Raw genomic sequence first — 20,053 nt, 5'->3', positions numbered from 1 at the left:
CCAAGAGGTGATCATGGGATACCAGATCAAAAGCTTTTTTGAAGTCAAGATATATGACATCAATCTCTTCTCCCTCGTCCAGGTGATAGGTCGAATTATTGAATTGTTTAAAAAAAGATCACTTTCTCAAACCATGTAATCTTTAAAGGTATTTGTTGAATAAGTTTCGGATATAAATGAGTTTTTTGTTTTATTCCACCTGAGCACGCATGCAGAATTATTTTTCCTGATTTTTGAATTCTTAATTGATTTCTGCAACACTAACGTTCTTTAGAACAGCGTTTCATGGTGTCTTCTATGCAAAGAATCAACTACATTTTTAACTGTAGTATAGAATAACAATATCTACATATTATTGTTCATCTGTATTTCTCAAGGTTCAAAAAACTTAAAGGGTCTAAATGTATTCAGTCAAACATATTCTGCAGTTGAATCTCTTGTCCTGTCATTATACAGAGCAAATTTGTTAGGGTGACCTAGCATTGCAAAACATAAGCTTCAAAGGTATAACTGCATAACAATACATTTTGGTTCTTTCTTCCAAGTCTGGATGAATAGATAAAATTAAGAATTTTTTGGCTCCATGAATATTGGTTTTTGTTAAGGACCAGTGACAGTTGTGTTGTTGATAACAAGAAGCTGATTAACTACCCTAAAGCTCTGTTTTAAAAAATTCTTCCAAGAAGGTATATTTCCCCCTAAAATTGTACCTGTGTATCTCATTTCAGTATTAGTTTTGCCCAATTAATGTATGCAAAGGTCAAAACTGGAGGTTATAAAATTCCATTTCCTTTTGAAAGGGCCACTTCCAGTAGGCTTTAACATTATTGTGTGCCTATATTGTTACTGACTACAAAACTCTATACCTATACCTAGTTGTTACATAATACAGTTAATATAGTTGAAGTTACAAACTTGTGACACCACAATATCAGTAGCACATTTCATAATGCCAGACAGATCAGTGTTTCCAATTTTGTTTTTCATGAAATGTTTGTCTCTCTGTGCATTACACTTAAAGAATTTTGACACAACTAGGCTGCCTACAAACTTCCAGCAGCAAATAGGAAGGGCCCTATTCCCCCCAGCAGCACCTGGCGTGACAAGGAATAATGGCCAGAAGCTGCTGGAGAATAGGTTCAGATTAGAGATTAGGAGGCACTATTTCACTGTTAGGGTAGCTAGGATCTGGAACCAACTTCCTAGGGAAGTGGTCCTCGCTCCTACCTTGGGTAAATTCAAAAGGAGGATGGACGAACACCTGTCAGGGGTCGTGTGATCCCAGCATGTACTCCTACCAGTGGCGGGGAGTCAGACTAGATGATCTGTTCAGGTCCCTTCTGACCCCAAACTACTATGAAACTATGCATCCTGCGCCTGCTGTTCTCTTGAAATCTTACTTTTTTATTAAATAAACAATACATAAAATCAGTGTATCTAACAACACAGAGTAGTTACAGAATGAACCAAAAGGACACATTTTTGGTCAGGTAGCCAGTGGAAATTGGGGGCAAAGGTGGTCAATGATGAGAATTAATATTCCAGTGAGAAACTCTTTGGGTCCCCTGGCATTTATTTCCTTTCTTTATACATTTTAAAATGTTTAAAATCTCTATAAAGAAAAAAAGGATTTTGTCTGTGTGTTTGTTGGACTCTACAGAAACCTTTTTCAACCTTAACACCCTTTTTAACAAACCATTCCTTGTCTGGAGCTCCCCACTGCTTCCTCCCTTTTGTAACTCATGTGCTGACCTCTGATATACAATCACTTGGAAATGCAAATAATTCATTTAGAAGGAATAGAGACCAACATTCTTCTGTGCACAGATGACATTTTGCCAAAAGCTGCAAAACAAATACTCAGGACACATGAGTATTAACCTAGTACAAGAATTTAGCCTAGTTTCTTACAACAAAATAAATCGCAACAGAAGCTAGAGTAACTTTTGATCCAATAAATCTCCCAAGTACCAGTGATATGAAAGCTGGTTATATAGAAGATATGTTTAGTATGTGTTTTATTCCCAAATGTTGAGGACACAGCAATACTTGTTCTCAAACTGTAAACTCCTACTTTATTTTATGTATAAAGTATAACCATTCCAAATCCAACTCAGGAAAGTGTTTAGGTATATATTTAAACCTGTTCTATAATGGAAATCTCTTTATAAAAAGCACCTTTTGATATCCCTGGGTAAACCAGGTTTTAGAAGAATGTCCTATATTGCTATAGGATTTCCTGTGTTTTCTTATGTTTTTTTGTATGATTTCCTATGTTTTTAAGCCATGATAGCTCTTGCTTATTTCATGGTTTTTTATTTTCCCTTGCCTATTATTTAAATATTTTCTGTAATCAGTAGAATTTTTCATGCCTTTTTGTTTATCTTCTCTGAGCTGCCTTGTAGTTCCCAGTATGACAAGTTTTGGTTCACCAGTAAATTTGCATCTGCCACTTGTTTATAGCCTTAGGCTATAAACCATCAGGGGAGAAGTGCAGTGGTTGTTTTGAATTTCTGTTCAATGCCCCCTTTCAATTTTTCTGAGTTGCTTTTTTCTCCTCTAAAATGCTCAAAAGCAGAGGAAAGCAAACTTTCACTAACAAGGTTAGTTTCACAGGTTAAATTAACACAGTTCAGTCCTCAGGAGGCAGCAGTTGATGGAGGCAACCATTAGATGGTACATTTTCATACAAAATTTTTGGCATGCCGTAATAAATCTGTTCACAGGCCATAGCCTGCCAGTGTCTCACTAAGGGTACTGAAATCCCCAACACAATCCTAAATGGGCTGGAAAATGATCTTGTACTTCCAGTTTGGAAGTATTCCTTCCCTATTTGTCCTTTTGCAAATATAGATAGGTTATAGAGGTTGTTTAGGCTAAAGTTTTCTCTCTATAGCTATCCTGGCTTTCTTTTATTCATCTATCATTATTACATAGGTATTTTTGTGTCCTATTCACTTTTAATATGAAGGCAGTTTAGGATAAAATAATGGATTTGCCAGGGTCTGTCTTCATCTCACTTTGAATTTTGCTGGATCAAATGAACTATTATGCAGCCTTGTGCAGCCTTGGTCAGGTATCAGGAACATTTTTTTAAATTGCTACCTTAACTACAGAAATACTTCCCCTCTTTCTAGTTTTATTTTTTCCTAAGCCATGCTTGTTTTTTGTTTTCCAGGGCAGGATCTCTTTCACTATATACATCATGGCTGTCAAAGATTTCAGACACAGATGTTCTGTTGGCACCGCTGGGCAAAGTAGGCTTGGTTACCGTGGACATGGGAGGCAGTGTCAGACTTTGGGAGACAGGACTTGATAGTCTACAGCGCTCTCTGCAGGACTGGAGAAATATGATTGGACAAGAGGATGGTAGACCTGTGCAGGTAAAACTGGAACTTAAAACATTAACAGAATATTGCAGGTTGCTTAAAAAAAAAAAAGGGATGGTGGTGAAAAAATATCATGAAGTAGAATTAGAGCAGTAAGAAACGTCAAGCTGGTCTTTTAGCTGAGAAATCATTTGATATGTTAAAACTTAATGTAGCTGGTAGTGACATCTGGTATTAGAGGGTACTTGAACATAAGCGCAGAGGCTGTTCTGACATGTTGGGATTACAGCTTGGCAGAGCAGACTCGATTAATTCAGTCTGATGGAGCGTGGTAGTTACCACACTCCAGCAGTCTCTTGTGTCAGCGTCCCCATGCTTAGAAGTGGCAGCAGAAATAAAATACATACTAAATATATTGTCAAATGAGCTTTAGTTCAAGCACCCCCACTGCCATTTTTAAGTATGGGGACACAGTTGCAGGGGATGCTGCAATGCTTTAATTAGAGCGGTTCTTGGAGCCACTCTAATTAAAGCGCTGTCCCATCCTGCCTCCACATGTAAAAGTGCCCAGAGTGGCCAAACATATCCCACCTCCCTTGTTTTCAGGTTTTTGTATTTTTTTCAAATGATTGCCTACTTGGACTGAAATTTCCTAAGTTAGCTCTCTGCCTTATCCTGAAGTTTTTGAACAGTTTCACTAATCATAGTTCAGCCATTTGTAGGAATTAACTTTGAAGGAAAATATATATTTTTCAAATGTTCAAAGGCAGTTGGGAAAAATATAGCTCTAGCATGCTTTGGGAAAGGACAGAAACTTGGGAGGAGGGTGGTTCCAAACTTTGGGATGCTTTGGCATAGTCTCGAGTTTTAGCCAATCCTGGCCTTGTACAAATCCTCCTTTCTAGCAGTCAAAAATTTCCACTGCTAGAAATAATTCTGGGAGAGGGAGCAGTACAGATGTTCAGTCTGCAGCCACCCTCTCTCCCCTGCTCCTTCCACCTTCCCAAAACTGGGACTCTGGAATGAGAAGCAGGACAGAAGATGCTGCTTCCTCCACTTTGCTCCCAGTATTTGGGAGCCGAGTAGATTAAGCACTGAGTGGATTGAGTTCCGTGTGTTTGACGAGCAGGTGGGGGCTTTGCTTCGCTACCCCAGGGAGAGCCTCCCCAAGCCCACTTCCCAGGCTTGCCAGCATTTAAGTTGCTGCCCCTGCCACCCAGCTGCACTTTGTTCCTGGTTCCTGGCAGGTGAGAGAAGGCAGCAGCATGACAAAAAACCCCTACCTGTTTCTCACACCGGGTACTCTGGTGTGAGAAGCAGTGAGCATGGGGCAGTTGCTCGTCCCCTTCCCCCCTGGTCTACAGGATGGGGGGGAACAGGTATACCCTGCAATCTCTCCAGACTGGGGTGACCTCCATGTGGGGAAGGCAAGGGAGCCTTGTCTGATGGACAGTATGCAGACATTCAGACTCCCAGGTGAACAATTCGTACCTCATTGTCAGATTATTTTTCTCCCATTTTTGCTCTGAGGGAAAAAGCTTGAATGTCTTCACTCTATCGATGTCTACCAGGAGATCAGTGGTTTTCCTAGCAGAAACAAAATGCCTTTAAATGGCCCCTGTGAAAATCTCCACAGATTGAACAAAGTAATAAGTAGCCATATCCATATGCTGAATAGATATTTGGATAAGAACAATATACAACATATGATTACACATATACACACATACCAATATATAGATACATTGGCATGTGTATAATGCATGACAAAACCCCCCTGCCTGTTTCTCACACCGGGTACTCTGGTGTGAGAAGCAGACAGTGAGCACCTGGCGTGTGCAGTAATGCAGTCACAGTGCAGAATCCAAACCTGTGTTGCTAACAGGTTTTGTTTGGGGGGGGAGGTGTTCCTTTTACCTAAAGCAGCAGGATTTAATTCAAGGGAATTTAAATCCTTCTCCAGCTTTTGTCATTAAATTCTTAGGGGCCATGTTTTACAGCATAACAGTACATTTTTAAGTGCGGGGACACTGAAAACTGGTTATATAGAAGATATGTTTAGTATGTATGTTATTCCTAAATATTGAGGAAAAAGCTATAGTTCTCAAATCGCAGACTCCTACTTTATTTTATGTATAGAGTATAACCATTCCAAATCCAATTCAGAAAAGCATTTAGGTATATATTTAGGCCTGTTCTGTAATAGAAATCTCTTTATAGAAAACACCTTTTGATATCCCTGAGGAAACCAGGTTTTAGAAGAATGTCCTATATTGCTGTTGATTGATTTCCTAATGTTTTTAGGTCATGATAGCTCTTGTTTATTTTGTTGTTTTTAATTTTCCCTTGTCTTTTATTTAAATACTTTCTATAAGCAGTGGAATTTTTCATACCTTCTTGCTTATCTTCTCTGAGCTGTTCTGTAGTTCTCAACGTGATAATTTTGGGTTCACCAGTAAATTTGCAACTGGCACCTGTTTATAGCCTCAGGGGGACAAGTGCAGTTGTTTTTTTGAATTTCTGTTTCCAGTTTTCTGTGTTGCTTAACAGTAGACCACATGTTGATAGACTGGCTTTCTGTCTCTCTCCTTCAGTAGGGATTGTACATCTTTCTTTGCCTGTAATTATAATGGTTTTAGTTTTTCATGTATCTCTGTATCTACTTTCCCCAGCACTTTTAGAATAACAAAGTAGTTTTAACCTTTTCTAAATTAATCATATCCACATTATTATTTACAAGGACTATACCAACAGGAAGATGGTGTTTATTCTTCTTTCAGTCTCCTTTTTATCCCCCAAATCCCTTTCCATGAGATGTGCTGCATTTATAGAGACTTGTACAAGCATTGACATGTTTGTTGAGCTTCAAGAACATGAACACCTTTCATAAGAGTCATGAAAGAAGAAAACAGTTTTCCAGTAACACATTGGTGTTGTTAACTGTTGCTCTATCAATGCCAGGGTTTTCATTACTAATATAATAGCATTAGCACCATCTACTGGCCAAATGGAATCAGTTTGTATTACATGATTTGGTTGATGCGATAAGGTACAAATCTGTCCTGCCTTCTGATGTGCTTAACAGCAATAAAATAAAAACATTGTAATTATCTTAGAGGAGCAGCATCAGATTTTTTATGGGCTTTAATTGGTTTATTCTGTAACTTTTTTAGGTCATAGAATATGAGTCTAATGTGATGCAGCTGCACAAAAGGCAAATGCAGTTTTGGGAAGTATCTGTAGAAGCACTAAGTGAAAGACAAAGGTGGTGGTATTGCCTCTCTACTTGGGAATTGTTAGGCCTCACCTAGAGCATTGTGTGCAGTTTGGGGCTCCACATTTTAATAAAGGACGTGGAGAAGTTAGAGACCATGACAAAATGATAAAGGTCTTGGAAAGCAAGTTATATATGAAGCAAATCTACAGCTAGGCATGTTCAGCTTGTGGAAAAGGTGTTTAAGAGGGGACATGATAGAAATCTTCAAATATTTGAAGGGCTGCCTTAAAGAAGAGGGAGAACACCTTTTCTCTCTTGCTGCAGAGAGCAGGATGTGGGCCAGTGGCTTGATGTGGCAGCAAAGTACCATATTTATTTAAATAGGAGATTACCCTGATTATAAGACAACCCACCCAGTAATTGGATTTTAGATATGGAAAATTTTTTAACTTGTTATAATTTTCCAGGTATAGAATATAATTATTGGAGGTTTGCCTTGAATTTGTCTCCCTGTCCCTACAGCATGGAAAATAAATTGAGGTAGCCCTTTGCTTTCTGCTTTGCTCCAGCTTTTTCCTCTGGCAGTCCCTTTCCCCTTTCCTTACTGTCAGACCCTGCTCTTCCCGAGTACATAGAAGTGAGGAGCAAATTTTAAAACAATACTCTTTAAATTAAAATGGCTAATTAGTCCTACTCTAGACTGGTGTTCTTGTTGCAATTTCTGGGATACTTCAAAAATTTATACATAGCTGAGGCACAGGGCAACCTGGTCCAGCTTCACCTCATGGAGGGTGGGATGAAAAAATTAATCATATGCACCAGGCTGGGAGAGGGGACAACAGAGGACGTCTGGGTAAATGGTATGTAATGTTGTGGCTCACCATGACTTGAAAAAGAGTCAGTGGACTACATTGAATGGTCACTACCATGCATCTTATTCAGATGGGCTGCAGTAACCTATTCTTGGGGTAGGTTCCCACAAGAATGTTTGCTCAATCTGGGCCATATGTTTTATAGTTATGCCCAGTGTTGGCTGCATTTAATCAACTTCATAGCTAATTTCCATTGTGAGCACATTGCTACTTTTGGCAGAAGTTTAATAATAGACCATGTATTTTGTAAGATTTCCTTGTATGCGATTATAAGACAAGGGTTCCCCCCCAAAAAAAACCAATGGGAGAAGGGGAACCTCACTTGTATTCAAGTAAATACAGTAGGTTTAGATTATATATCAGGAAAAATGTCTTCATGGTTAGAGCAGTGAGGCAGTGGAACAGACTGCCTAGGGAAGTTGTGGACTCTCCAACATTGGAGGTGTTTCAGAAGAGGTCAGGGACAATCTAGTAGTAGTTATGCCTATGTTTTTGACTATGTAGTTATGAGTATGGGTATTGTGACAGGGGATGAGCTTGGGGCTGGGTCTCAAGCCAGCGTGCCCACCTGTCTGCATAGGGCAGTCCACCCAGTGTCTTCTGCCACGACTTTGCTGTTCCCATAACTGGTGGTATAATGTGGGAGGCTACCCATTCTATGCCCCAATGCCAGGGGCACTATCCGCAGCTCCATACTTCCCCTACACCGTGGCCCATGCCTTGCAGATGGAATCCAGAATGTTCTTGTAATCCTGGCCTAAAGCCAGGCCAAACCTAGTCCTCTGTCAGGCCTCTTGCACGCACACTCACACTGTCCCCCTCTGACTGGGCCTCTTTCTTGCCGCACGATACTGTGCCCCTTTTACTCTGTCTTGCTGCCTTTTGGAGTGGCTCCTGTAGGCCATGGGGCTTATCAGACTCACTCCTTGTCTGGCAACATGCAGCCTGTTAGGCCTCTCCTGTGGTCCTCATCTGGGTAGTGGCCAGACAATTTGCCAGGCATTGAGCTAAACTTGCCCTGGCCCCTCATCAGGCTGTTCTATACACCAAAACACACAACACATATACACACAGTCAGCTGTTATGGGACTGCCCCATGTGCTGCCCTTCAGGCTGTCTACTCAGCATGCCTCCTAGTGCTGCCCTTCAAGCTGTCCCTTGAGCCCTACTCAGCACTTCCTAATGCACGGTCCTTCAGGCTGTATGGATGCACCCTACTCTGTGCAGGCCGCCCTACTGACCTTCTCTGGGGCAACACTACTGCCCGTCTGGGGCCCCCGGGTCTTACACCCTTGTGGGGCTCAGATGGCCATAGCTGTACCTGGCCCCACTCCTCCATCGGGGTCTTACAGCCCCTGGGACTGAGGTGGCCATAGCCGTAATTGGCCCTTTTACCCACAGTGCTGTGGGGGTTGAGGTTATTAAGGCACCCCGGTCCACCTTTCACTGGGGAGGTGAATGGTCCTGGTGTTTCATGAGGGCTGTCTAGACAGTCCCACCAGGCCTCCCTACCCCAGCAGGGTGCAATTTCAAGTCATGCCCAGGACCAGGAGCCTCCTGCCATCCCCATAGCTCCTGCCCTTACCTCCAAGGATAATCCATGAGCAGCAGGGGAGCAGGGTGGCGTTGCTGCCTCAGCTACAAGCTGCTAACTGCTGGCTTGCCTTTGTTTGAAAATGGCCGCCTTAGTCAAGCACCTGTCCACTGCCTGCTCCAGCCCTTATAGTGGTAGGCACCCAAAGGTACACTGCCACAGGTATTTCCCATGCTTCTGGGCTTTATTGGTTCCCTACCGCCTCTCTCCTTGCTGGCCTCCCCTGCTGCTACATGTCAGAGGTTTTTTAAGCCTTCCCCAGAAACATTGAGTGTTGGCTGTGGCCAGTGCTTCTATTGAGACTTAAACATAGAGGTTTCTGGCTCGAGAGTCTTGCCCCTCTGCTCAGGGTCTGACCGATTGCCATAGTTAGGGTTAGGAAGGGATTTCACTGCATAGTCAGATTGGTGTGGACTATGGTGGTTTTTGCCGTCCTCTGTAGCAGGATGTGTAGCCCTTTACCTGTGATCTATTGAGTGTATATTTACAACCTTTACAGAAACAGGATGTTGGCTTCCATGGTCCCCCTGCTTTACCTGTGACAGTTGTTATATCTGATGTTGTGTCAGGATTGACTATATACTTCTGCAAAGAAGTTAGACAGTGAATTTGCATAGGATGGCTTGGATAGGGATGATTCTGCCTCAGGCAAGGGGTTGGACTAGATGACCTATGAAGCTCCCTTCCAACCCTGTGGTCTCTATGATGCCCTGATTCTGTTGGTGACAAGATTAGTAATAGAATCTCCAACTCCTGATATGGAATCTTTCTCTAATTACTAGACACATTAATGCTTTTTAATTGGGCATAGAAATCAGTGTCTAGAAGTTAGAGTTGCAAAAACACATCTATTAGCAATTCTGTTCTTCTATTCTGTCAATGCAGGAAATATACCTTCAGTAAGGGAGCTATCAGAAAATGATACACTACTTCATTTCAAGTATCAGGCTGAAAGAATATCCAGTATTCTGATTGAAACTCATTACCTTGTTTTTCAATGGCTAAGTTTCATGAATATTTTCTTTATAAAGCAAAAAAGTAAATAATTTAAAATTTAGCATTTTTTTTCCCAAAACAGTGAATCACAATATGGGAAGCTGTTTAATAGTCATACATGTGGTAAGGGGAGTCAAGAAGGCCTCTTACCCATTTGAAATCAGCTCTTTATTGGTCAAAGATACGAGTTTTATTCTGTTGATGTCTGTTACATGAACTAAGGAATGATGTTATAATATGTAAATATGCCCTCAACTTACACCCTGCTCTGTCTAAAAATAAGCTTAACAAGAACTGTGAATTCAGCCTTGGCCTCAGGAAGTCCTGATAAGCTACTCTGCTTAAAAAAACAAACTATTTAAATATTGCATAATGTCCATCAATATTGAATGAGAAATACTGTACAGTCACAAGTTCATGTGATTCTTTATTCATTCACATATGTGAAAGTTGTATGTTGTATATATGGTCATTTATACTGGGATTTTGTGGTTGAACTCCTTCGAAGGCATTTAATGAGAAAGTTCTGACCCTTTCCATAAAACAGGCCATAAGCCTTATTAGAAGCATGTTAAAGGAAAAGGATTTGAGTTTTTTAGATAGAGAAGTACGTTCTGATAGTGGGAAAAAGGCCTCCAAGCAAGTTTTAGTTCATGCTATTAGTAGTATCTTCTAGGAAATGTACTTTGGTCTCCACAAACAGACATTAGACATGAGAAGCAGTCTGTGTGTGCAAACAAATGGAAAACAAACAATATTTAAATAAAATGCCAATAAGTACTTCCTCTGAACTTTCTTCAGATAAAGTAATCTATGGGGCTAAATATGGAAAGGTTTTTGCAAAAAAGACAAGTGCTCCCCAGCCTTTGTATGTAGTAATTAGGACTAGTGGTATAATCTGCTGTTAGCCTTCGACCCAGTCAGTATTTGTTCTATACGATATAGTCACTCAGCAGTGTTCAGACTTTTGAGGCACTGAGTTTGCAGAAAAGGGTTTTGAAAATAAAATAATTTGTGTGCATTTAAACATATTGGAAAAAATTATTTCTGTACCAGATTATGCCCTGGCTTCATATGCAGCACCATATCATCTAGCCCACAGGGCTTGGAATTTTGTCGGTGGGGAAGCAGGAGAGGTGCTAATTGCTACCACTCCCGACTGCCAAATTTCTGGACCCATGACACAACTCCACAGGCGTCCCTGTAATTCAAACCCTGTCTTTATGTTGTATAAAAACATTATACTCGTCCAGAACCACACTGGCCTTGGCAGTTTACTGAAGTTGTCTGACCAATCCACAGTCATTTTAAATAGTATTCTCTATGCTGTTAAATGATCCTCTGGGAAGAGTAGCCAAATTCACAGTCTTCATCTAGATAATACATCATGAAAACTTACCCACGAAGCTCAAAATGATTTCTGTGTTCTGAGTACCATGAATATTTGCTAGAGTAAACTAATCAATCCAAATAAGTACCAATTTCTTTAGGGGGTTGGGTGGAAAAATACAGTTTTAAAGGACATTTTAGCATGTAGGTTTGTGTACAAGCTCAGAATCCTTTGAAGTAGCAGTATCTATAGAAGGCACATATGGGCCTTGCACCCCTTCGTGCACCTCTGTGAAGGCATAAGAGCAGCTCTCCATCAGATCCCTCTTATTGTCCATGGTAGCTTTTCAACCCAGTTTGTAAGAAAGTCATCCTCTTTACATCCAACCACACTAAATATAACCAAAAAAGGAATAAGACAGATGGACAGTCAGGAACATCCCTGTACCTCTTTCCTATGCAGCAGGGTAAGTCATTTAAAAAAAACTCACAGCCCTCTTGGCCGATCCCATCATAGGATGGACACTGATGAAAAGCCTTAGCACATTTTATCCCACTTATTTCAGAGGACTTGAAGCAGGACTTGTACATCTGTAGGATCATAGGACAAAAGGCTTTCTCCCGGGATAAATGCAACATCTGTTTACAGCTTTAGTTACTATGTATGTCAAAGACATTACTTTGGATTTACTCTCATGTAACCAAGGGCACATCTATATGCGCCTCTTTTAGGTGCGATTAGCCTAAAATGGCCATTTTTAAGGCACATTAAGGGTGCAGGTCTACATGTATGTTCCCTTAATGCTCATTAAAAATGGCCATTTTAGGCTAATCGCTTCTAAATTTGATACCAGCATAAAGCGGGTATCAAATTTAGACACGAATAGTTAAGGCACCTGAGCAGGCTGGAGCCGATTCTGCGGAGCCCCACACTGCTGCCCTCTGCTGTCTTGGAGGTGAGCCCCCTATGGCTGCAGTCCAGCAGTCCCAGCTCTGCACATGCCGCTGACAGACCCTGCGGCCCCTCAGTGCACCCCACACTTTTCTCTGCACCCCTCAGGAATGCGTTTGTTTTTTGTGCTACCCCCAGCCACTTTCCCAGCTCTGCATCCCCCTGCTACCTGCAGGCCCTGGCATGGCTGCACATGCGGGGGGCTGTCCAGGGTACTGCCCATGGGCAGGAGGCAAATACATTTGTCCAGCAAGCCACATTAAGGTACTTTAAGGTCTGCTTGTTCAGGCTAAGGCACATTAAGTTTAGGGGTGCATAAATTCACATATGGATGTGCCCTATGAGTAACATTAGGGTCAGGAAATGTAAAGTATTAATTTATCTATCTGAAGGAGAGGGGTCTTTGGAAGTTTTTTTTAAATGGCAGCATCTTTGCCCTCAACCCTGAAACATCTTCTTTTTCTTGCATCTCATCTGAAAACAGACAAGTTGTAAATAATTGAGTCTCTGTCATCTTCTGGCAGTTTCATATACCTTGTTTTCCTTGCTTAGAGTGACGCAGTAAGTTTGTGTTCCTTCCTCTCAGTTGTGGATAAACAATTTTATGATAAATTATTCACCTTCCAGGTGAATAATTTTATTTTTATCCAACTTGTACATTGTTTCCATTGAGTTCCTGCAGCTGCAAAGTCCAGTATTCATCCAGGGGGCTTAGCACAAAAAGAGCTGAATTCAAATGTATTTTTACAGCTTGGTGCTATGAAAACAGTTGACGGGTCAAGACTTCAATGGTTACAGATTCCCAATGCTTGCCACCCAAATAGATACCCAAAGAATTTTTTGTCTACATACATCTTCTCAGTTAGAAACTAGATGCTTGATTTGGAATAAAACTTTTTAAAAGTTCCTAAATCCCTTATTGACAAGTGACGTAGGTATTTAGAAGCTGAAGTCTTAAGTGATTTCTCTGATTTTCAAGTGAGACCTTGGCTCCTAGATCCTATAGCCACTTGTAAAAATGAGAAGTAGATTACTGAAGTCACTAGGTACTTTTGAAAATGTTATCCCTTGTTTGATGTATTTTCTCGTGAATGTAGATGGGTGGAATATTACCTGCAAAATATTTTCTTGAAAAATGAGCCTTCTCATGACATTAGATGTTACATTTAACATGAATATTAAATGTAGCATTTGATGTCAGAGCTGATCATGGTTGCAGTCCTTGCTATCTGATAAAAAGGAAAATACTAAAATGCCATCATTTGCCACTTCTAGCCTAGTCATCTTTTTTAGTTTGTACCTGACAAATATCTGTTTGTGTTTTCAAATATAAATGCTCATTCTGACCACGTGAGGGTACCAGTGAGCTAATAACATTCTCTTGTTTATTAAAAACCATGTGCATAAAATACATTATTACATGAAGGAGTAATACTCTGTAATGAAATATATTTTTAATTAGTTTGGAATAACCATATTTATGAGTAGCTGACAAAGTGAAGAGGATAAGTGGACAATGCTGCAGCAGAGTCCTGCAGCTTTTATTTCAAAGTCTAAAGCACAGAGAGACAAAAGACTGAAAGAAACAAGACTAGCAACTTGTAGAATTATTCAGTACTTAAGTTAAATGACACTTAACTGACTCCCTAATTGCACTCTAGAGATATCCAATTCAGTGCTCTCCCTGAACAGCGTCCATTTCTGCCACTGTCTGAGACAGGTCTGTTTGTTGCCTTAGAATAATCATGGGGCAGTGCCCACCAAGTAAACTAATAGCCTCCCTTAAGCAGGGAGGCTACTGGAAAGGCAACCGCTAATTGCTTGGGACAAGTGAAAACATAACAAGGACAGGAGTGAGGATCAGAGGTTTACAATTAGTGCATCAAGGGGGACACCAAGCAGAGCACACTGGACAGTGCCTACTGGCCCTTAAATAAGTCCAAGGAGCCAGTGGACACTGCCCAGTGAAACTCTGCCTGGAGATGGGTTTGGCCCAGGGACAGAAAATGGCCCCAAAGTCCCCAGGGGGTCTCCCTGGCCAGAGCCTCCTTCCTGGTGAGATACATTGCTAATGTAGCCAGGTCCAGGAGGAGGTTGACCAGGACTTGCTGAAGCCATGGCTAGGGAGTGTAAACAGGTGAAGGAAATAGTGCAGCCAGAAACTCAGCAAAAGGTTCTAGAGGAGGTAGTGAAGGGGCTGCAGCCTGGCACACTAGGGAAGTGTGCACCAGGGTCTCCCTCTGCTCACAGAAGGGACAGGTGTCGGGGGCATCTGTAAACCATGCCAGATACTTGCCAGACAGCTTCATGGAGTCAACAGCTGAGATCTCAGATAGTTCACAGGATCAAGGTAGAATACAGACTTGTCTACTGGAGACCTTCATCCTCACTGAGTGTACCCCACCACTTGGTGTCTGGGCGGGATGCAAGGATGGGATGGTGGAGGGTGCAGACCATGAGCGTGTAGAGCTGGTGGCAATGGGCAGTTTGGAAACAAACCAGCTTGGTATTCCTCAGCCTGCTAAGTTGGTGAGGTGGGGAGTACTGTGTGGCCCACAAAGGCAGGGGCCTCATGACAAGCTCTAGGGGGCTAGGGGATACCGAGGGGCAGGGACTGCCCTTATAGTTTCATAGTTAGTAGGGTCGGAAGGGACCTGAGCAGGTCATCAAGTCCGACCCCCTGCCATGGCAGGAAAGAGTACTGGGGTCAAACAACCCCAGCAAGGTGATTGTCAAGCCTTGTCTTAAAGAGCCCCAGGGTAGGAGCCAGCACCACTTCGCTTGGAAGTTGGTTTCAGATCCTAGCCGCCCTGACCGTGAAGTAGCGCCTCCTAATATCTTGCCTAAATCTACCCTCTGCCAGCTTGTGACCGTTATTCCTGGTCACTCCGGGTCATGCTCGGGGGAACAGGGACTCCCCCAGTGCCTGCTGGTCCCCTCTGACTAGTTTGTAATAGACCACTAGATCCCCCCTCCTCCTTCTCTTGTGGAGGCTGAACAGGTTCAGGTCCTGTAGCTTCTCCTCATAGGGCCTGCCCTGCTGCCCCCGATCATGTGAGTGACCTTCCTCTGGACCCTCTCCTTGTTGTCCACATCCCTCCTGAAGTGCGGCGCCGAGAACTGGATGCAGTACTCCACCTGACCAGTGCCGCATAGAGGGGGAGGATCACCTCCTTGGACCTGCTTGAGATGCATCTGTGGATGCATGACATGGTGCAGTTGGCCTTTCTGATTGCATCCCCACACTGCCGGCCCATGTTCATCTTGGCATCGATGATGACTCCAGGTTCCTTTTCTGCCTCTGCACTGACGAGAAAGGAGTTCCCTAGCCTGTAGGTATGGTGCCGGTTGTTCCTCCCCAGGTGCATCACCTTGCACTTCTCAGTGTTGAATCCTATCGTATTCTCCTCCACCCACCCCTGTACCCTGTCTAGGTCTGATTGTAGCCTATTCCTCCCATCTAGCATGCCCACATCCCCCCACATCTTAGTGTCATCAGCAAATTTGAACAGGGTGCTTTTTACCCCCTCGTCCAAGTCACTGATGAAGATGTTGAACAGTGCGGGCCCGAGGACTGAGCTCTGCAGAACCCCGCTGCCCACATTCCTCCAGGTTGAAAATGACCCATCCACCACCACTCTCTGGGTCCGGCCCTCCCTTGTACAGGAAAAGGCAAGGGTAGTGTCCAGCAGGGTGGCCTTAACCTCCTGGAATAAGTGAGAGGGCACATGCAACATAGGCAGCTCCATGAACCAAGCCAGTGCAGCAGAATCTGCCCATCCCTGCCTGGCATAGTCCAGGATATTCCCAGACAGGATACTAAGCTAGAGGGACCATTGGTCTGACCCAGTATAGCACATCCTATGTTCTGAGACAGAACAGTCAGCCTTTGCAATTCTCAGTTTCAGGAACTCATATAATACTCCACCTCTAACTATCCAGTATCCTCAGTGATTGTCAGGTATGGGAGGTTTTGGCCAGAAATGATGAATGATACTACCTGGTCCAAAATGATTGGCTCTAATGGAGTGAGGAGGTAGCAGACAGTGTTATTCCTCTGTAACAGGTCACTGAGGTGTAGGGAGAAATGAGAATAGAAAGTCAGCAGTCCCAAGGAGCAATTTAGCTGTGTTAGTCTGAAATCTGGCAGAAGACAAGGTAGAGGTGTACTCAGGGGTGGATCCAAGATTTCCCAAAGGGGGGTAACTGTAGGAGCAGCAATCTAGCCTCTTCCCCTCCACCCATTGGTGCAGGATACCTGGGAGCCTCCAGGAACTGTTTGGAGACTCTGAAGCAGGTGAAAATGCCCCCTCCCTTCCCCTACACGCTCAGAGGCCCGTCTCCTCCCTGCCTCTGCTCACCTGCTGCTGGTGCTTTCCTCTCTGTCCCAGGGGTGAAGCGAGCCACTTCTGCCTGCTCCAGCCAGGCTGCACAGGGGCTGAGCTCTGCTGGGTAAAGAAACCAGCCACCGGCAGCAGGGATGGGCAAGGGTCTCCCATCCCCATGTCTGCTCCCAGGGGACTAGGAAGGAAGGGGGAAACTATTCTCCCACCACACTATTGCCACCGTCCCCGTCCCCATCCCCAGTTGGACCCAGGGCCCATGCAGCCTGGTTGGCGCAGGCAGAAGCAACTCTGGAGCAAGAAAGGCAGGAATAACAGGCAGGGGAAGGGAAGGGATGTACCTCTGAGCGCCAGGGGGAAGGGAGGGGAGATTTTCACCTGTTTGATGAACTTAAAATAGTCCCTAGAGGCTTCTGTGGTGTGCTCCATACCAAAAGGGGAGTGAGGCCACACCACTGCAACCCCTCTGGATCCATCCTGGGTACACCTTATATAAACTAACTGAATTAAAGATGCAATAAGTTTTCATGAGCCTCAGTTCACTTCATGATATACCTAAGATTTTAATGATGTTCATGTCTCCCAGGTTTGCTGCTAAGATGAAGCAGGTCAAGGCTATCTTCATTTCTTTATCATTTTCCTTATTGTTACAGGGGGCTTTTGTTTTCATCATTTTTGTTGTTGTCATCGGTGCTTTCAGTTGAATGCAGGGCCCAGTGCAGGCATGGTACAAACAAACTTACTGTTAAAAAAAACCAGTCCCCACTCTGAAGACTTTCCAATCTAAGTGAAGAAGGCAGACAATGGGTGGGAGTAGAAACAATAATTCCAGCTTTCCGCCAGAGTGGGCAGTTATAGCACAAAGTGCCTCTTTCTATCCCTTGGCAGTGTGGAAGCCTATAGCTCTTAAAGGAGATAATTTATTATCTCAACAAATTCTCCTTCAGCACTGTTGCTCAGAGTGTCTGCAACAGCATATGCTGTGGGCTTGTAACTATGGACCACCTTACACTGCTGATAGCACCACTGTCAAACCAAAAACAAATCAGCCGTTGTGAAACTCATCCTGTAATTGGTGAAAAACACAAAAAGCCAAAATGTTAGCTCACATAGTGTGCCATAATAATACTAGATGGAGGTGGCTTGTTTGTGAAATAAAAAGAGCAATTCAGCCTTTCCACAAAACCTATCCTTAGTACCTCATATCTGTGATTTCTAAGAGAAGATTTGACATTTAGCTGTTTGTGGCTCCTAGGGCTGTGGAAAACTGTATTTTTCTGCTTTCATATTAAGTGCCTTTAAAATCCTATTTAGCAAGTAAAATCTCCCTCTAGTTTTCTATCAGATCCAAGTTGCAAGTCCTTCGCTTCAGCTTTGTCCCCATTTAATGAATCTCTGGGCTAATTCAAAGGAGATTGTGTTCTGGGGTATCAAAATGTAGTACATCTGATGCTCATTTTTCAAATAAACTAATATTCCTTTCTCCTTGGTGAGGTCAAGAATATGAATATTTCACTTCTGAAAGCCTGAATTCAAATCCTGATAGGGTTCCAAGTGGAAAGAAGTTTGTATTTGTTTGATCCCAGGCATTTGACCATATTATTAAAACTCACATCACCTTTTAACATCTGCACTCAGAAGATGCTGAGAACTGGAATAGAAGGTATATACTGTCTGAGAGAATTGATGTATTTTGGCAAGTGGATAGATATGCACAATGCTTCTCCCCATTGAAGGTAACATTTTCAGAAGTACATGGGTGATTTTGAAGCCTGAATTACAAGTATTAAGCAAGTTAATTGAACTTAAGTTGATAAATCACTCGTGTGCTTTTGAAATATTCACCCCACCTTTCTTTGGCTTCTGGAAGGTGTTAAACTAAAGGCACAATGGGAGCTGACCCGAGATGACAACAGTTGCCACAAGTGCATGGCAGGAAGCACAACTGTGGGATCCCACATCAGGTCCCGTAGTGCCATGCTGCCAATACAGGTGGAGCCAATCCTGGGCCTCCCCTGCACCAGCAAGTAGCAAGCTTGTGTCCTTGGCTGCCCTGGCTGAGAGCTCAGATCAACTGATAGAGCTCCCAGCCAAGGGAGGAGCACATACTATATACGCTTCGGCTGGGAGCCTAAGGGGTGCTCCCAGGCTGTGGAGCCTACTGGAGTCTTGAAAACCTCCCAGTGCTCCAGAAGATGGGTAGTGGCCACATGTTCAGTTAAAGGCATGATAGAAACCAGATATGTTGTGTGTAATAACTTGTTGACTTACTCCTTGCTTATCATGCCATTAATTGATTGAATGTGTGGCTAGGTCACTGCTTTAGACATGGTTAACCTGTTGGCTACAAAGGACCAACTCACAGGATCATCATAAAATTCTAGTTTATTAGACAGATGCAAAAGTCAGGTCATAAACCTTGGGGCTGATCCCCTCAATCACACACACACTCAAGCACATACACACACTCACAGTAGCTAGCTATGAACACTAAGCATCAATGTCAAGATATACCTATCCCCGAGCGCTGGAGTCTGCCGTCAATGGCCAGTTGAGGCTCCTTTCAGTGCCATGTTGCTTCAGAAGGGGGTCGCCGGCTGGTCCTTCTGGCTGGACAGGCAGGGTGCTGGTCAGGTCAGAGAGGGCGCCATTGGGGGTCATTTTTTGCTGCCTTTTATCCCTTTCTGACAGACTTTGGTGACTCCCCAAGTTTTGGGCTTACCCAATCCGGGGGTCGTTGACCTTGTGGGACATCCCTCTTGGTGGTTGCTGGATGGCAGCTGTCAGCCCCAGGGATCACAGCTGCAGGTATATGCAGTCTTGGGAATCTGCTGATAAAGTTTGATTAATTCACTGCTGTGATTAATTCAAACCAGGGCTTCTGTACCTTGAACAGTGAAGTTTCAGGGAGTTCTTGGCTCTCTATTGATCCTTTCCTCTCCTTAGTCTGTGGTTTCCTAAGTGTTAATTGACATGCATTAACTAGTTCCTGTCTAGCTACTGTGTTACACAATCAATCAAGATTCATTCAGGGACCCTGAATACAGAGAAGCTGCGGTTTGACTCCCGCCCTTGCTAACATTGTTACATGGTACAACTTACTTTTCTTAAAGTACATTTGTTACAAAGTTAAAAAGCATACAGTATACAACATAAAAGGGTGAAATGCCATGGCACGTACAACAAATACAATGTGGGGTGGAAGGCATATTGATGCAGAATATTATTTTATACCCATAAAAGTATCTACAAACTATATTTTTATTACAAGTGTATCTTATGTTCTACAAAAATAATAATAATTTAATAAAAGAAGAAGAGGGAGGAAGGAAGAAAAGGTGGAAAAGAGAAAGCATCCCCAAAAGGGGGCAAATATTGCAAAATGGGCTTTTTGCCATATGGAGAGGTTTCACATTGGAGG

General features: G+C 43.0%; 1 protein-coding gene across 1 annotated transcript in view; it reads left to right on the top strand.

Annotated features, from left to right (window-relative positions):
• VWA8 (von Willebrand factor A domain containing 8) overlaps window positions 1–20,053 on the top strand; it is a 305,200-nt gene that overhangs the window by 228,771 nt on the left and 56,376 nt on the right. Inside the window, exon 37 of the mRNA XM_019528508.1 lies at window positions 3,179–3,383. Within this exon, the coding sequence (XP_019384053.1) occupies window positions 3,179–3,383 (205 nt within the window). The remainder of the gene's footprint in view (window positions 1–3,178; window positions 3,384–20,053) is intronic.

Source organism: Crocodylus porosus, unplaced genomic scaffold, assembly GCF_001723895.1.
Source record: "Crocodylus porosus isolate Cpor-Errol unplaced genomic scaffold, CroPor_comp1, whole genome shotgun sequence".
Taxonomy (NCBI): Eukaryota; Metazoa; Chordata; order Crocodylia; family Crocodylidae; genus Crocodylus; species Crocodylus porosus.
The sequence above is the reverse complement of the archived record's forward strand: the minus strand, read 5'-3'. Positions and strand labels throughout refer to the sequence as shown.